Here is a 16,664-nt window from a genome sequence, read left to right on the forward strand (position 1 = left end):
TTTTTCTTTTTAATAAATTACACCGCGCACTGACTGAATAGGAAGTGGTGCATAATGTGTTTAAATAACTTTGTGACGTGTGATGAAAACAATGACTGGGTTACGCGAACATTTTCTGTGCTATGTGCCTGTATAGATTCGATTAATAATGTACTAGACTAGCTGTTGCAAGCGTACTTTGTCCGCGTTTATTACGGTTTTTTTATAAATCCCGTGGGTAATTTTTTTTTATTCTACACGGCTTGCAATAGGCGGGATACAAGATATTTATCTTCTTATACCCTCTGTAGGGCTAGCACGGGTTGGACACAAAAAATATATCCCCCGATTATATCCCCTGACAAGGGATATGACAAACAAGTACACCTACTAAAACACGGGAACTTAGAATAGAAGTTTACCCCCGTTTATTATTATTTGGATATTATTTCCACTGGTGCGCCAGTGCTCTGAGAGTTGATAAAGCTATAATTTTCTCCTGCCCATGCTAGCAGTGCTGACAAGCGATTATATCCTCTGACAAGTGATACATTTATCGTGTCTACCTTCCAAAATCACGACGGTATAAGAGTTTTACGTTCGTTTTTTTTTTCATTTATTGATTTTCATTTTTTTTTTTTTTTATTCTCAATAATACTAAATAATATAAATATATATATACAACACTATTAAAAAATTGTGTATAAAAAAAACCACTTCTCCTGCGGGGCTTTGGAATGCTCCAGTAACCGGCTAGCCTAACCATCGTTTATTTTGAAACGTTTATTATTTAGGTGTTATTTCCACGTGTGCGCCAATGCTCGTGATAAAGACGTGGAAGAAGATAAGTTTTTAACAGTGGCGTGCACTTCATACATGCACAAAAGCACGGCCTACTCTAAAATTCATATTACAAAGGAGGAGATTTTTAGCAGTTTTATGCAATTTTCCTGCTGTATGCATTGTGCAATTTTCCTGCTGTTTGTATGTGCACCCAGTGCACGCCACTGGTTTTTATCCTTCCCCCAGGGAGAAAAATTTAACCTGCTCATACTACCCGTGGTGAGATGAAAAGTTGGATATGTTAGTCTCCGTCTACGTCTTTACCCTATGACATTAATTAAGTGAAGGAAGGTTAAACAAACAAACTTTCGCATTTATTAGTGTTGAAGCATTGATTCAGAAGTTCTGGCTAGGCGAAATTATGATAACAGTTACTTATGAACAGTGGCGTGCCCTTCATACACTCACAAAAGCGCTGCCTACCCTAAAATTTTCATATAACTGGCAACGGATGAGGATTTGCCAATTTTATGCCATTTTCCTTCTTTATGCATACCCTGGTCAGAATTCCTGTGCACGCCACTGCTTATGAATAGGCCAAGAAATTAAGAACATAAAGAAACACGACTAATATTGAAGCATCATAAACCATTCCATTGTAGTAGCGTTTCTCAAACGGGTGTCATGTTCATTAAGCAGTTAACAGTCATTATTTTATCTCTAATGTTCTAAACGTTTACCATAAAATGGGAAAAGTTTTTTGAACTAGCAACATACCGCGGGTGTTAAATCAGACGTAAGCGGGGCGTTTTCACTATATGCACTGCATGCAATAAATGGGAAAATCCCTCTTTATGGACACTGGATTGGTACACACTCACACACCAAGTGATCAAGAGGGTACTTACATTAGTTAGGAGATTCCTAGTTATTTATATTATTATTTATTAGGCCTTTTTAATTTAGAATACAGTAAATAAGATAATTGTTGTAACAATAGAGTTTTATCTGAATTAAACGTTATTGAATACATAAATAAATAAATAAAAATGCACACATTGCAATCTAGCCCCAATGTAAGCGTAGCTTGTGTTATAGGTACTAAGATGACTGTTGAATATTTTTATACCCAGACACTGAAAACATTCATGTTCATCACACAAACATTTTCCAGATGTGGGAATCGAACCCACGGCCTTGGACTCAGATAGTTGGCTCGCTGCCCACTGCGCTACTTGGCCGTTATTATAATTATAATTATTATTATTAATAATGGCTGAATGAGGTTTCTGTATGTTCTCAATTCTGTGGAATGGACATATGAACACAATTTCGCATTTATAATACTAGTAAGGAAGTAAGGATATCACATTCCTTCAATTGGTTGTTCCAGGTGCCACAAACGCCAACCACGCTCATGAACACAAAGAACCAGAAATGAAGTCCGGAGGCATCAAGGTGGTGCAACTGGCTGTACTGCAGAAACCCACCAACAACGACCATGAAGATTCAGACGGTGAGGTGCTAGTAGTTTCGCAGTTGTCTCTTTCTTACAATTTTATCATTAGCGGCCCGAGTGGTCGGGTCACTTAGAATGAGAAAGGTTTAGGCTGCACCCTACCATGCTAACCGAATGCTTAAGAACAATATGGAGAATGTTTTTTGTAAAATGCATCGACTCATTACCGGCCCAAGGGCACGGGTCTCTTAGAGTGTGAAAGGTTTAGGCCGTACTCCATCTTGCTGAACAATTACTTCGCATGCCTTGAAGAACAATATGGAGAATCATCATCATCATCACCTATTATCGGTCTCCTTCCACAATGAGGTGGGTTTAAGCCGTATTCCATCACGCCCAGTGCGGGTTGGTGGACTACACAATATGGAGAATATCTGTATAAATTCAAAATTTCAGAACCGACAGTAGTTCATCCTGCGACTCTAGCGATTGCTGCCTGAGCGCTTTACCAACCAAGCTACATTTCTCATAAAATTGATGCCGAAATAAATATATACATTTTTATCGGTCGTCCATTTTCACTAATCTTAGGAATATTCTTAATCGGATGCCTAGTTATTTAGGTGATTCCTAGGTACAAAAAAAAAGTCTCACGTGCTCTTATGTCATCTCTAACGCGGTGAGGTGCCACCTTAGTAACGGCAGCGATTCGGCGGTCGTTAATAAAAGATTATGAACGGTGGTACTAGATATTTTTGTGACAGCTCGTCTGGGTATACACTACTGACAGGCTTAATACTGCGTCATGAACACAGGGATGGAATTCGTAGTGCGGGTTCTTTGTATACACCTCTGACTGCGATTTGTTGACAGTGACGTGCATAGAGGGTATGCAGATGATATAAAATGAAGAAAATCTCACGTAAGAGTTAAGAAGGATAGATTATTTCAGGGTAGGCTTTTTATAACTCTTACGATGCATATACTTAAGTTTTTTATAACTCGTACTGGAGATTTTTTCATTCTATATGATCTGCATACACTGATTGTTGATCTGTTTTTGATAAAGTGGGCTATCTGCTTGGCCCGTAAATAAAAAAAAAACTTTATAACCATACAATTTGTAAATTTAAAATGCATATAAAAAAGTGTAATTTTTATTAGTGTTTCCTACACTAATAAAAATTATAAAATTATGCAATACAACCATTGTCGTTTTATATTGCAGAGAAAGGCAAGCACGCCATGGATGATGACGAGGAGACAGATTCGAGCGGGTCCATATCCGACTCCGCAGCCAACGACTCGCAGGACGGACGGCCACACGTGTGCGATATTTGTGACGTCAGGTAAAGTCCACAGACTCGTTTGATGTCCACCTTGGGGGCCGACCTACGCTGCGTTTACCGGTCGCCATTCCAGCACCTTAGGACCCAAACGTCCATCGGTTCTATGGGCCCCGTCCATTGCTACTTCAGCTTTGCGAGTCTAAACTATGACGGTGACTCTATTTCTTCTACGGAGTTCCTTTTTCTGATTTTGTCACCTGTGATTCTTCCGAGAAGAAACTCAGCAGTTACTCTTTACTATCAGCATTTTACATTAATTTGTCTTGCCAGAGATAAAAGCAGGGCTATGTGCTGGTTTCCCCGGGCGTCTAACAAAGCCAACAAGAGGGACATACGCTGTTGGTTTTTAGTTTGGGTATACCCAGTGGCGTGCACTTCTTACATGCACATATAAGAAGAATAATTTTATGATTAATATACATAAATACTCATTATATACATATGAATGTTTTTAGTATATGGGTGTTTACCCAGACACTAAAAACATTCATCTTCATCGCACAAACATTGTCCAGTTGTGGGAAAAACCCACGGCCTTGGACTCAAAAAGCAGGGTCCACTGCGCCAATCGGCCGTCAAACAATCATCTAACGAAAGAAATATGAATGACTCAGATTTGCCCGCTCGTCACATCTCTCACGACATCGGCTGACTCACACCGGCGAACGGCCCTTTACGTGCGGCGGCTGCGGGCGATCCTTCGCCCGCTCGGACAAGCTGCGTGTACACACAAAGATCTGCGAGAGGGTAAGCGATTCACCCAACCCAGTAGTAGTGGAGCTGGCCTTAATTATTGCAAATTTACCCGGTATAAGTGTAAACTAGTAGGGATAGGTGGAGAAAACTTCCACTCTCACCCACCAGCAGGGCTAGCACGGGCAGGAGATAAAAATTATATCCCCAGATTGTATCCCGACACAAGGGATATAATTAACGTGTCCTCCTGCTAAAATACATGCACGGGAACATCGAATAGAACTTTACCCCCGTTTATATATTATTTGGATATTATTTCCACTCACAAGATCAAATTTTATCCCTTCCCCGGGGATATAATAGTCTCATGTTCATGCCAGACGCGCAGGAAGGCAAGTGAGACATGTAAAAATGAAAAAAAATGTCCAGTACGTAGTATAAAAAACTTAAGGATAGGCTTTGCAAGAATTATAAAAAGCATACCCCCAAGCTTTTTAACTCGTACTGGATATTTTCTTCATTGTTTATCATGTACCTACGCTGTGCATACCCTCTATGCACGCCACTGTGTGTGGTGACCTCGACCACCAACCCGTATGCCAAGCGTGGTGATTATGACCAAACCCACCCATTGGGAGAGGCTTTTAGTCCAGCAGTGGTCTATTACAGGCTATTGATGATGAGGCAAAGTCAAAGACAAATATTTCTTTATTCAAATAGGCACATAGATGGCACTTTTGATGCATTGATTATATACAAAATGTGTACATAGCAGTGAGTAGTGATGGCGATAACTACAATCGTAAACTTAAAACTAAAGCTACGAGGGTTCCAAACGTTCCCTGGTCTAAGAAGAAGCCCACAACAAACTTAGCCGGGTGTTCTTTCTGTTATCACCATATCACATTGTCATTAGAAAATGTTTAAGAAGCAATCTGCACATTGTTTCTATTCTGTACTGTGTTTTGTTTCATCCTTCTACTCCTCTTTACCTGAAAGAGAGGTTTAAATTTGTAGGAGTCCCAGACGAACTTCGTTCTACGAGGAAGTTAGTCTTGAAGGTGCCTGGTCACAAATCCTCCTTCTTCAACGGATCATTTACGGTTCAGGCTATTAAATAATGGAACGCCTTGCCGTTAGATATCCGTGAGGCACAATCGATTGGGACCTTCAAGAAACTAGTGAAGGATCATTATTTGTCTCTTTCAGCCGAACAACGCTGAAGCGAATCATTTTAAGTGTGTAATTTGAATTATTTATGTATTTCATACTAATTGGGGATGTTATATGTAATATATTTATATAGATATTTATGTTATATATTTTATTTGTATTTATATATAATATATTTATATATATATTATATTTATATTTATATATATATATATATATATATATATATATATTTTATTTATATTTATATATTTGTATAATTTTTAAATCTTATTTATTGCACCACCTACCTCTTTTCTACGTTTTTTCCTTTTACGCCATTGGTTGCCTGGAAGAAATCGCTATGTAGCGATAAGGCCACCAAATTGTACTCTCTTGATTGTATTTATATCTTTGTAACTACTTTTTGTTTCTTTGGTGTACAATAAAAGTGTATTCATTCATTCATTCATTCAATCTGGTCTGAGCAATTGTTCACACCCAAGCTTTTTTATCGTTTACGCTTAACACCTTGAGGTTGGCGGACAAACAGTGACAATTTGTAGGACGTGATCTTTGCATGCTTTGCGGAGTGTTACTTTGTTTTTACGCGTCTTACCGCCAGAAGAGCCAACTGCTCGGTTCGATAATTAATAATTAAAAAAAAAACTCGAAATCATCTTTCAGGAGGACCCAACCGTGGACATGCAAAACGAGGCTGTAGTGAAACGCGAAAACAACTCTGAGGTGATGTCGGGGATGGTACGGACCACGCATAGGGAGTCCGGCCATCTTGTTTTTACTCCCAGCGGTGACGTCATGCTGCCCCCCCGACCAGGCAACCCAGTCGTTCTGAATGCTTCCCTGGAACCCGTTAGAAATGAACTCAACCAGGGGGACTTAGTGGACCCCCCTCGGAGAGGCCGCGGTCGACCCCGGAAGACCCCCCTGCCTCTAACCCCTAAGATCAAGAAAAGGAGGGGACGACCGCCTAAGACTTCGCTTGGTGAGTTTTTATGTCCTATTTACTGTAGCTAGTTTTTTCCGAGGTAAAATTGTAGGTAAGAGGTAGAGTATATTATACTACTCGTAATTAGCTTTACTCAAAATTTTATATTAAAGTTTACAACTGACTGACTGATCTTTCCTCTCAGAGCACGAACAGATAGATTTATCGAATTGAACGCAAAATCGAGTACGCGCCACGAAAGTTAATTATTAGGTTAATAAAATCTGAATCTACTTCAATGCGTAGGTACTTTCTGATTGTGTTTACTAATCTATACACCTTAAGAAGCGTGTTACGTTTATGCTTTCAAATCGTCTACTACGAGGACGCCTTTTCTCAGCAGTACGATATCAGTAGGATGATGATGAAATTATTGCATTGAATACCAGTGAACTGTGTCCGTATGCTGAGGATTTTCGTTACCTTCACATCGAAATACAGTCGGGCTACTTTGTCCCTTCGAATCATAACCTGTCAAGGTTAGACTACCCTAATAGTCTACAGACTAAAGCCACTTTTATTGGCCATACAATTGAATTCCTAAACAGTAAAATGATATTGGAACATAGCAATGTGCTGAGTTTCCTGCCGGCTTCTTTTCGGTTGAATCTTCCTTCAAAACCGGTGGTAGACTCTACAAACAAACTTACTTGACGTTTCAAAAGTGCTTATTTAGTAGGCCTACTTGATATAATTAAATTTAGAATTTCTTTTGGACCTTCTGGTTATGGTTTTATGATGTTAAAACCTCTGTGAAGACAAGAATACATAGGAATATTTTGTATTCAACTATATGTTTCAAATTATAAACAAAATCAGATAGAAAAGATGGTTTGGAACATATAAGTTTTTATTGACACTTAATGAAATTTGGTTTGACGTATTTACGTACGTCAACATTAATGTCATGGTGTGACCTTGTGAATACGTCGTAATTAACAAAATATCGTGACTTTACCGCCGAATTAGCGTAACCGATAAATAAAATTTATTTATTATTATACATATATAGGTAGTTTCGAAGACGTTTAAGATTTGTTTTTAGTTTTACATAGTTTATTCTAGGTTATATTTATAATATTAAATTCTAACAGAAGCTTTATTATATTATCAATAAAACTTCTTTTCTAAAATACTTGATTTGGCGGATAAGTTAATTCGGATGTAAAGGCTCGATATGCCATCAGGTATAAGTAGTTACCCTGAAGGTATACTAGAAAGTACTAAAAGTATTGAGCTCAAACTTTTCTCGAATACCAAAATAAACTTTCGTGGCGTAAGTTCTGTAGTTTATTGAAGGTAGGCTATTGCTAATAGATTTTAGGTAAGGTGATAAACTTTTCCATCTCGGGGAATATAAAACTCTTGACTTGAAAGGCGGGTATTATCTTTAAGAAGAAGCTAGTTTTAACATTTTAAAAAGTACATTCGGCGATGTAACATTACGGACCGGATATGCAGATACGCCGAATACGTCACCGGAAATCAAAGAGGAACCGAATTTGGAACTTGTGAAGCATGAAATCGAACCGAGTTTATTCGAGGAATGTGCCGAGAGTTCATGGCGACCCAATGAAAATATACCCGATAGGACAGTTATTCTCAATACGACTCTGGAAGCCACCAATATGGAAACCGAGAATGATGAGATCACACCTAGGTTATTAGAGGAACGGCCCCGGAGAGGACGCGGTAGACCCAGAAAGAACCCTGTACCTCTCATCCCTAAGATCAAGAGAAAGAGGGGGCGACCGCCTAAGATTTCCCCAGGTGAGTTTAATCTTACTACTTTCGGCTTTATAAGTGTGAGAGTTTGTATGTTAAGCACGCCTCATGGCTGAATAAATTATACACCAAAGTTTGCGGCTCAATTCGGTAACCTGATACTAGCACAATACAGCCGAGACGCACGTAGTGTATTTTTGATGACGTCATCAGCACGCACGGTATAGTCGCGGCTCGCCTGGTAAAGTGCTGTTAAATTATATCAGTCAGTCAGTCAGTTTTATATTGTTTGAAAAAAAATTACCTTCACCGCAAGTATAAGATTTGTACGCTAGCAATCTAGCATAGTTTTTGATTATCGAAATTCAATGACAACGAAGTAAAAATTTACATTACGGTCTTAGATTTAGAGTTGCTAATTCCGTAATTATTATATTTTCCACTAATGTACAGCCGACAGCGCTGAAATGCAATGAATTTGATTAATGAACTTTATTGTACAATATTAAATAACAAACAATGAAACAAAACTCAATCGGCTGCGTTATCGCTAAAAGGGGATCTTTGACAGCGCTGGTTGTAGAGTATGGCCGAATTTGATCATTTTCCTTTAATGATAAACTTTTTCGAAACTCTAAAATAATTCTATGATTGCGGGTGCACAAATCTTTTACTTATAAACTGATTTCAAGCGAAGTACCAGTTCTCGAGTTACCCGAACTTGGTCAATATCGGTCGATTCTTAAGAAACTTGTTCTTTGCACGATGTCGGTTTATTAGGGACTAAAGTGTACTGATACGAATTCAATGTGAGTCGCTTTGTTGAGAAGTTATTTAACATAACTTCTATGTGTGTCTATCATGTCTGTGTACTTTCATGCTTTTTCACAAAAGAGCCTTCCCAAGAGATTCCCAACTGGCATAAGACTTGACAGTAATTTCCGGTATCCATCAAAAAGGAGAAGGGCGGAGAAAAAGGAAGATCGCCAAAAAGTGTATGTTTCCATCAAACAGGAGAAGGGTTTTGTGCTAGTCTCAGATTTTCTATAGTATTAAAATCTTAACTTTACATGAAATGTATTTTATGACAATTCGTACGTTACAAACAGTGGTTAAAAGTGTTCGACTACGAAATATTAATTTCGTATGAATGATCACTTATGGCTACGTTATGTCCACTGTCTACTGATGTATTGCAAAATGATATTTTTGAGGATGGTTTGGATTGAAGGCTGCCATATACTTTTTATAACGCATTCTGTACAAATAGACAAGCAGACGTACGGGGCGAATAAGCTCCAATATTCTAAATGCCACGCCAAATATGTAGACAGAAATCGTTACAAAGAGCACAAGGAATCCTTCAATAAAAACCATCCTGGAAAATCTCATTCTTATAAACAGTGGACATAACGTTGCCAGTGTGAAATCGACAATAAAAAGTATTTTAAATTGCAACGTTGCATATTTTTATTGAATTCGGTCATGTCACATTCGGACTCTTGTAATACTTTAATCTTCTGCTCAATAAAAAAATCCAGAAAACACAACAACCAATCGCCATCAATCCAATTCCAATCCAATATGCCGGAGTGGTAGGTAGTTCGAGGTCACTATATTTTACAGTTATCACTTGTTCCACTAAAGTATCGCTTTGATATTACTTCACTTCGCTCTCAGTGCAGACAGAGAACAATCAAGAAATGGTTCTAAATATGTCTACTCTCAGAATTACTCTGTTGTTTCGTAGGTACTTATGTGACACGAAACATATTAAGTACCTATTCATTATGTCTACGCGTTATAATGAACTTTACGTTCCTAGTGTTATGGTTCTTTGTAACAGTAGTATAATTGTCACCAGATATGGAAGGTTGCGTGCTCACCAGCGGCGCAGTACCGAGCGGTGCACTGGCCTCCCACCAGCTGTTGCTGAAGCGGAAACGTGGACGCCCGCCAAAGAACTACTTCATCACGCATACGCAACCCGGTGAGATACTAGCATACAACATCCTAGCAACGTATCAACTTCCCAACGCTGGCACAGGCCTCTCTCAATAAGAAAAAAGTTTTTATAAGGCATAAACCCACCACGCTGCTGTGATACGGGTTGGTGGGTTTTAACGACTATCATTTCAGGTTATATTAGTGATGATAAACTGGAACGAAGGCTTAACGTATTCTCCAAGGAAATGGGGTTTACTCCGCCAATTTTCTAACTCCGGGCTTTTAGTGAAAATTCTTACTCAGAAAAAACATAAAAAGACGCGCTCAGTTAATAATATTTGTAGTACTCATATAAAAGTTTATTTATCCTTGTTTTCACTAATGAAGAACAAAGCAAACCTAAATAAGTAACGCTTATCTAAGGAGATTCCTATCCATACATCAACTGTTCACCAATAGTTCACCAATAGTTATCACTTAAGAGTTGGTGAAACGTTTTTTTTCCTATAGATATCGCCTAAATCATTAGGCATTTGAAAACGGGCATAACAGTAGTATTATTGTGAGTCGAAATGAATTTCTAACAAACTTAAAAATTTATAAAATAAAAAATATTTAATAATATTTAGTAATAATTGATTTCATTTATTATTTAACACATAAATCTAATTGAATAATAAAGATATGTTATAAACTATAACATATATTTTAACTAAATATATAAATATCTGTGCCCATCATAGGGTTTTGATGAATAAAGTATTATCACATACATCAAACGGTTACGACAAAACAACTGGATATTACTATAGGTAATAATTGATAAGCCACAATCAACAGATGAGAGACTTCATTTATGAGAGAATTATAATAATCAACATATATAAGGGTATCATAATAATTGGACGTGTTTATTAAGTTTTTGCTGTAGAATTTTTATTATTTTTTGCAGTTTTTTGTTTTGTGTGTGAGCAAATATTCGCCTCATAGCATTTGCTTTAATTTTTTTTATTCACCCTTAACCTTATTCATTCATTCGTTTTTTCATATGTATTATATGATGTTCGTGTAGAACACGGCTATTTTCTCAAAGTTATAAAAAACTTAAAATACTAAAAAAAAACAAAAGAATGTATAAGAAGCGATATGTGCTGTGGCGTTGAAAAGTTTACAATTAATGACATATCTAGATTGAACAAAATGTCATGTGCAAATAAAAATACTCCAAATAAAAGTTTAAGTAGTAGTATAGCTTTGAGTGACAGAGCTCGTGCGGTGAAGTACTACCACCCAGTGGCGTGCACTTAATACGCGCACAAAAGCACTGCCTACCCAAATTATTTTATATAGCTCGTATTGGAGTGGAATTTATCCATTTTATGCCAAGTATCTGCTTTATGCATACACTGGCCAAAAACCCTGTGCACGCCGCTGTTGCAATGCTGTGCTCTAGTCAGAAAGGCGTGGCTGCCGGTATAATTACAGACCCATGAGTCCTCACATCTACAGATAAGGGTAATGGGCACAGGGCGGTACGTTACGGGACGTGTTCCTAGCATGCCCTGCGAAGTGTCACTGTTCATAAGCAATGAAAATGACTGTAAAAATAAATTTAATTTCATTTCGATAATATCAATTAATACCTACTGTCTATAATCGCACCATCCATAAAAAGATCAGTTATTTTGATTTGATTTAGATTATAATATCAAATAAGATTTCAGTTTTTATATCAAAGTAACCATAAAAATGTACTTCCCTAGTAGTGCATTACCTCCTTGCTGTTGCGAAAAAGATGACCCCATTTGACCCTAAATCTAAAAACACCTGATGTTATGGCTGTCATTGCGTATTTTTGACTTGTTATAGTAATTTCTCTAAAAGTACTGCTCTTAGGAAAACAAAAGTGTTTCAATATTATGAATACTTTAATACCGCGTAGGCTAAACAACCCCTTTCCAAAAAGCCTTTTATATCTTAATATTTCATAAGTTAAATATGTATCTGTAGATTTTGTAGTATAGATATAATAAACGCGACATATACGTAGCAATTTCTTTTTTGAAATACCACAAAACTGAACCGTTTAGCACACCACTAGTATAAGAAGTAAAAGAAGAATGAAGACAGAAACTTTCGGAGTTGAAATCTTAGCTACGCCAAAGCACCTTTCGTTTATATAATTAGATGTTTGTTTAGGTATGGAAATGTCAATACCGATCCAGTACGGGCTAGCCGCAGAAATGAGCAAGATTTGTTAGTATTTTACAATCATAGCATGGCAACTAAATTTTTACATAAATATTATTTCCATTTACAGGCAGAATGTGTGGCAGCGATATTCTTCTTACAATTCATTATTCATTATATTGGTGACCAACTAAGGCGTAGTATAACTGAGTAAAATTTGTTGTTTCATAGTTTAATATCATTTGCTGACTTTGCTCGCGTTAATGTGAATTTGTCGAGCAATTGGGGGTGTCCTTTCTAAAATTTCATTATTTTTGTTACTTTTCATCTTTGTTGATTATTTTAGTAGTTAAGGCGCGAAAGCCTAACCAAAAATCTCAGATTTGCATTTTCACATAATATTATAAATATTAATTAAGATACCGCAATATAATATTATTTTATTACACACGTTAAAAAAATATATAATAATTATAAAACCGTAAAAAAAATATTGTTCAGTTGTGCATATCGTTTTGTTACTTTTAAGTTTCTTACCAGTTCATTTTAATTTTCATATATATATATATATATAATAATTTAAATTCAGTTCAAATTGGTGGTAGAGCCACCACAAACTATACAAATCTAGTCAAGTCATTTTAAAAGAGCAAAAGGTAAGGTGAATCTACTCTAAATAAAGAATATTTGACTATACTTACTCGACTAGATCAAATTAAAAAAGAAAAAGCATTTGTATTATTACGTTCAGTACAGCTTGGATCTTGAAACAACACCAATAAATCTTACTTATACAGTCCAGAGTAGTATTTTCTTAATTACCACATTATTTGTCTGTAAATGTGAAAATATCCTACAAAAAAGTATTGAGGGAAAAGGTCGTACTAATCGGTATTTGTATAGAACTTGGAATGTAGAAAAAATTGGCAGACTTTCAAAACTTTAGAGTTGTAATATAAAATAAAGAAGTCAAATTTTAATATTATTTGTGATTCATTTAATAAATAAATAAAAACAGAAAACTATTTAGTGAAATGTCCACTTCCACTTCACCATAAATCTTGGGTAATGGAATTTGTTTTAAGTCCTGTTTAACACTTTCAAACTCCACTGTGGTTGCTTTCCCTTTAACTTTATTTTTTTCGGTGTTAATCCAACACGACAAAGCGCCTTGCAGGCTCGCTCGCAGTACCGACGAGCTTATAACACAAATGACCCATAACTAAATAGTTAAACATGCATTATCTATTAAAATTTCAAACAAGTCGATATCATTGGAATAAAAAGTTGTGGCAGGCGGACATTGTCGCACAATAAGCAGTTAAAAAATGTAGTTAAAGCAGTAAACTGAAATGTAGAATATCTGCCAATACTAACATTTAGAAACTAACTGTTTACTATTATTAATAACCCTATAAGAATAGAATATACTTTAGCTTTGCTTAATATCTAACAAACAAATAACATATAAAAAGTATGCTAGCATGACTAAAAACACACTAACAAACAATGAACACCAATGATGCACGAGATTATATCCAGCAGGGCTAGCACGGGTGTGAAATAAAAATTTATATAATGGAACATGGAATATGAGACGTTTTGTCCCGTTTATTAATTCAGAATTCATAATTCATTTATTGCATAAACTGTGTACAAATAATGGTCTTATGAGCTCAATGTTTGGGGCTTACAGTTTGCTCTTTCAGGCGTGCAATATTATTTAAGCAGTGAGCTTACAAATAGTTACATATTAAAAAATGAAATCGTATTAAAGCATAAGTCATATTTTAACTAAAACAAAAAATTATATCATTTAAAAATTGATGTCAATTGTTATAATAAATGTTATTTTCAAAATTTATTTTCATTTTGAATACTTAATATTTTTAATAAAACATATTTTTAATAATAATATTAATATATTCTTTGGATATTATTTACACTAAAGCGCCAGTGCTCTGAGAGTTGATAAAGCTGTGGGAGAAGGTAAATTTTTATCTTTTGTCAGGCGAGATAATTGTCTCCTGCCCATGCTAGCCGTGCAGTAGCATATAGAATTATCTGTGGGAATTTAAGTACACACTAGAAAAAAAGCAAGGAATGTAAATCAATTGTGCTAAAAGTTCGGTCGTATTTAAGCTATATGTTAATCCGCATGCTACCTGCATTCGGGTTTTTGGGACAGGGGTCAAACCGACCGCGTGACTTAAATCGCTTTGTAGGTCAACGGTCAACAAATGTGTGAAACACTTGTTTCAAGCTCATTTCTCATGGGTTTCAAGTAAATTAAAGAATATTTTCTATTATTGTCTAATGTTTTTAATTACTAGTCAGCGTAAATTATGTTCTAAATATATACAAAAGTAAAGTAAATATATTTTTTTCATTATTTTACATGAACAAAATAAATAAAACAGTCTTTTAGTGTCTTTGCTATGGAAGATTTGAGGCCTCCTAAAAAGGTATTTTGATGCTTGCTTAGGTTTTTTTTTGATCTCCATGACTTGTATTTTTTACTATGTGGGAAATGAAATAAACGATTTTCTATTTATTCCATTGTCATACAGGTAAGTTCTCAACATTACAAAAATTCTCGGGTTTGGTTATTTAACCTGTGGTTAGCGGACGATGATTACACAGACCCTTTCATCAAAACTTGACGCACGAACCTATCACGCGTCAAGTTATGACAAACGGACATTATAATATATTGGATGATTTTTCAAATCCAATGCCGTTATATAAGCCAAAAAAAAAATTTGTAATTTCCAGACGGCCGACCCAACGAGAACTACAACGCGACGAACCTACCTTTTGGCGATTTCTCCTACCTTACCGAGATGATGTACAACCCGCTCGCCTACTCCTACGGCGTTACCAGCGTTGACCCGGACAGAAATGTGGACGCGGACCAGAGCATGACCACCGAAACATCCCACGACAGGACCATCGACGTTTCGGACTCCTCATCAGACGACGAGGACAGTTCCAGGGTGGAGCCCGAGGAGAACATTCCACCCGTGGGACTCGAAACTCAAATTATGACCGTCGGCGACTGCCAGATCGTCAAACTTCCGCCGAATAACGAAGATAAAGACGACAAAATGGAGCAGTCGCCGACAGAAACCATCATCGTCCCCGCATCGACGCCCAGCTCGGTGACTATCACGCCGATCACAACCGTAGGCGACTGCACGATCAGGCCGGTCGTGGACAACACATAATGTGAAGATCTTAGGGTCTACCCCGTAATCTTGATACCCTTCGAGTGGAAATAGATTGTCGGATTGCGGTGAGTGAACGGATTTTATAAGTTTTAACCTTTCTGACACGGGCACTTGTTTCCCATCTCAGGTAACGTCACGCGTGTTGAGTCAAATCATTGCTCAGTATGTTTGCCCAGTATCAATAACGGACAGCACGGGTTTCTGGTCATACATAATTACATTTTGAGTATACAAGCGTGGCGTAGTTTGCGTTTGGGATGGATGGTGCTCATGTATTTCCGGCTTTAATCTCTCGGTTTAAGTCACATTCCAGAGCTTCGAGTGTAAGTTAGAGTAAATATTGTAACCCTAGCACACTTTTAAAACGACGGTTTATAGTGTTGCTAATCATGAAGCACTATTTGTCGCTAGTATCGTGGTGTAAGTCCGCGTAGCATTTTACAAGTATGTTTCCTGCATAGCTTTTTACTAAGGTGGGCGAAAAATTTGCTACTTAATTAGGCGAATCAGAAGTGTTATGAAACGCTAACGTGGATGTGCGTTAGTTTACGTGAAAGCTAATACTAAGGAACTGGCAAATAAACGTGGCATAACGTTGAAATAGTTATGCAGTGTTTTTTCGCGCTCTGACATTTGAAAGATCCGTTGAAGTGTGACGCGCTCTGACATTTGAAAGGTCATAGGTCAAAACACTGCATAGCTATTCCGAAGTTATGCCACCTTTTTTCGTTACGCCCTTAAGGCTTACAGAACACTGTTAACGTATATTACACGTCAGTGCAGTAAGTAATCTAACGCCAAAAAAGCACCAGACGTTTTAACAATAAATATACGGCAGTTACCTAAAAAGTAACTAATAAACGTGGCATAACGTTGAAATAGTTATGCAATGTTATTTCGCGCTCTGACATTTGAAAGGTCATTTGAAGAGCGGATATTTTAAATACCAGTTGAAGTGACGCGCTCTGACATTTGAAAGGTCATAGGTCTAAACACCACATAGCTGTTCCGAAGTCATGCCACACATTTTTTAGTTACGCCCTTAAGGCTTACAGAACACTGTTAAAGTATTAAAATTCACACGTCAGTGCAGCAATCTTACGCCAAAAAAATCACGACGTTTTAACAATATAAACGGCAATTAC

The 16,664-nt window shown here is 36.9% G+C and overlaps 1 protein-coding gene across 4 annotated transcripts in view; it reads left to right on the forward strand.

The window, feature by feature from the left end:
- The window catches only part of LOC120631062 (myoneurin-like), a 59,083-nt gene extending 43,201 nt beyond the window's left edge, over positions 1-15,882 (forward strand). The window contains exons 6-13 of one of the 4 annotated variants that reach the window (XM_039900475.1): positions 2,156-2,278; positions 3,450-3,570; positions 4,185-4,317; positions 6,106-6,424; positions 7,889-8,197; positions 10,017-10,142; positions 12,299-12,355; positions 15,065-15,882. In XM_039900475.1, the coding sequence (XP_039756409.1) occupies positions 2,156-2,278; positions 3,450-3,570; positions 4,185-4,317; positions 6,106-6,424; positions 7,889-8,197; positions 10,017-10,142; positions 12,299-12,355; positions 15,065-15,516 (1,640 nt within the window). In that variant the 3' untranslated portion in view covers positions 15,517-15,882. The remainder of the gene's footprint in view (positions 1-2,155; positions 2,279-3,449; positions 3,571-4,184; positions 4,318-6,105; positions 6,425-7,888; positions 8,198-10,016; positions 10,143-12,298; positions 12,356-15,064) is intronic. The other 3 variants (XM_039900476.1, XM_039900477.1, XM_039900478.1) reach the window with 3 other exon arrangements.
- The last annotated feature ends 782 nt before the right edge of the window (positions 15,883-16,664 follow it).

This window comes from Pararge aegeria, chromosome 17, assembly GCF_905163445.1.
Source record: "Pararge aegeria chromosome 17, ilParAegt1.1, whole genome shotgun sequence".
Lineage (NCBI taxonomy): Eukaryota > Metazoa > Arthropoda > Insecta > Lepidoptera > Nymphalidae > Pararge > Pararge aegeria.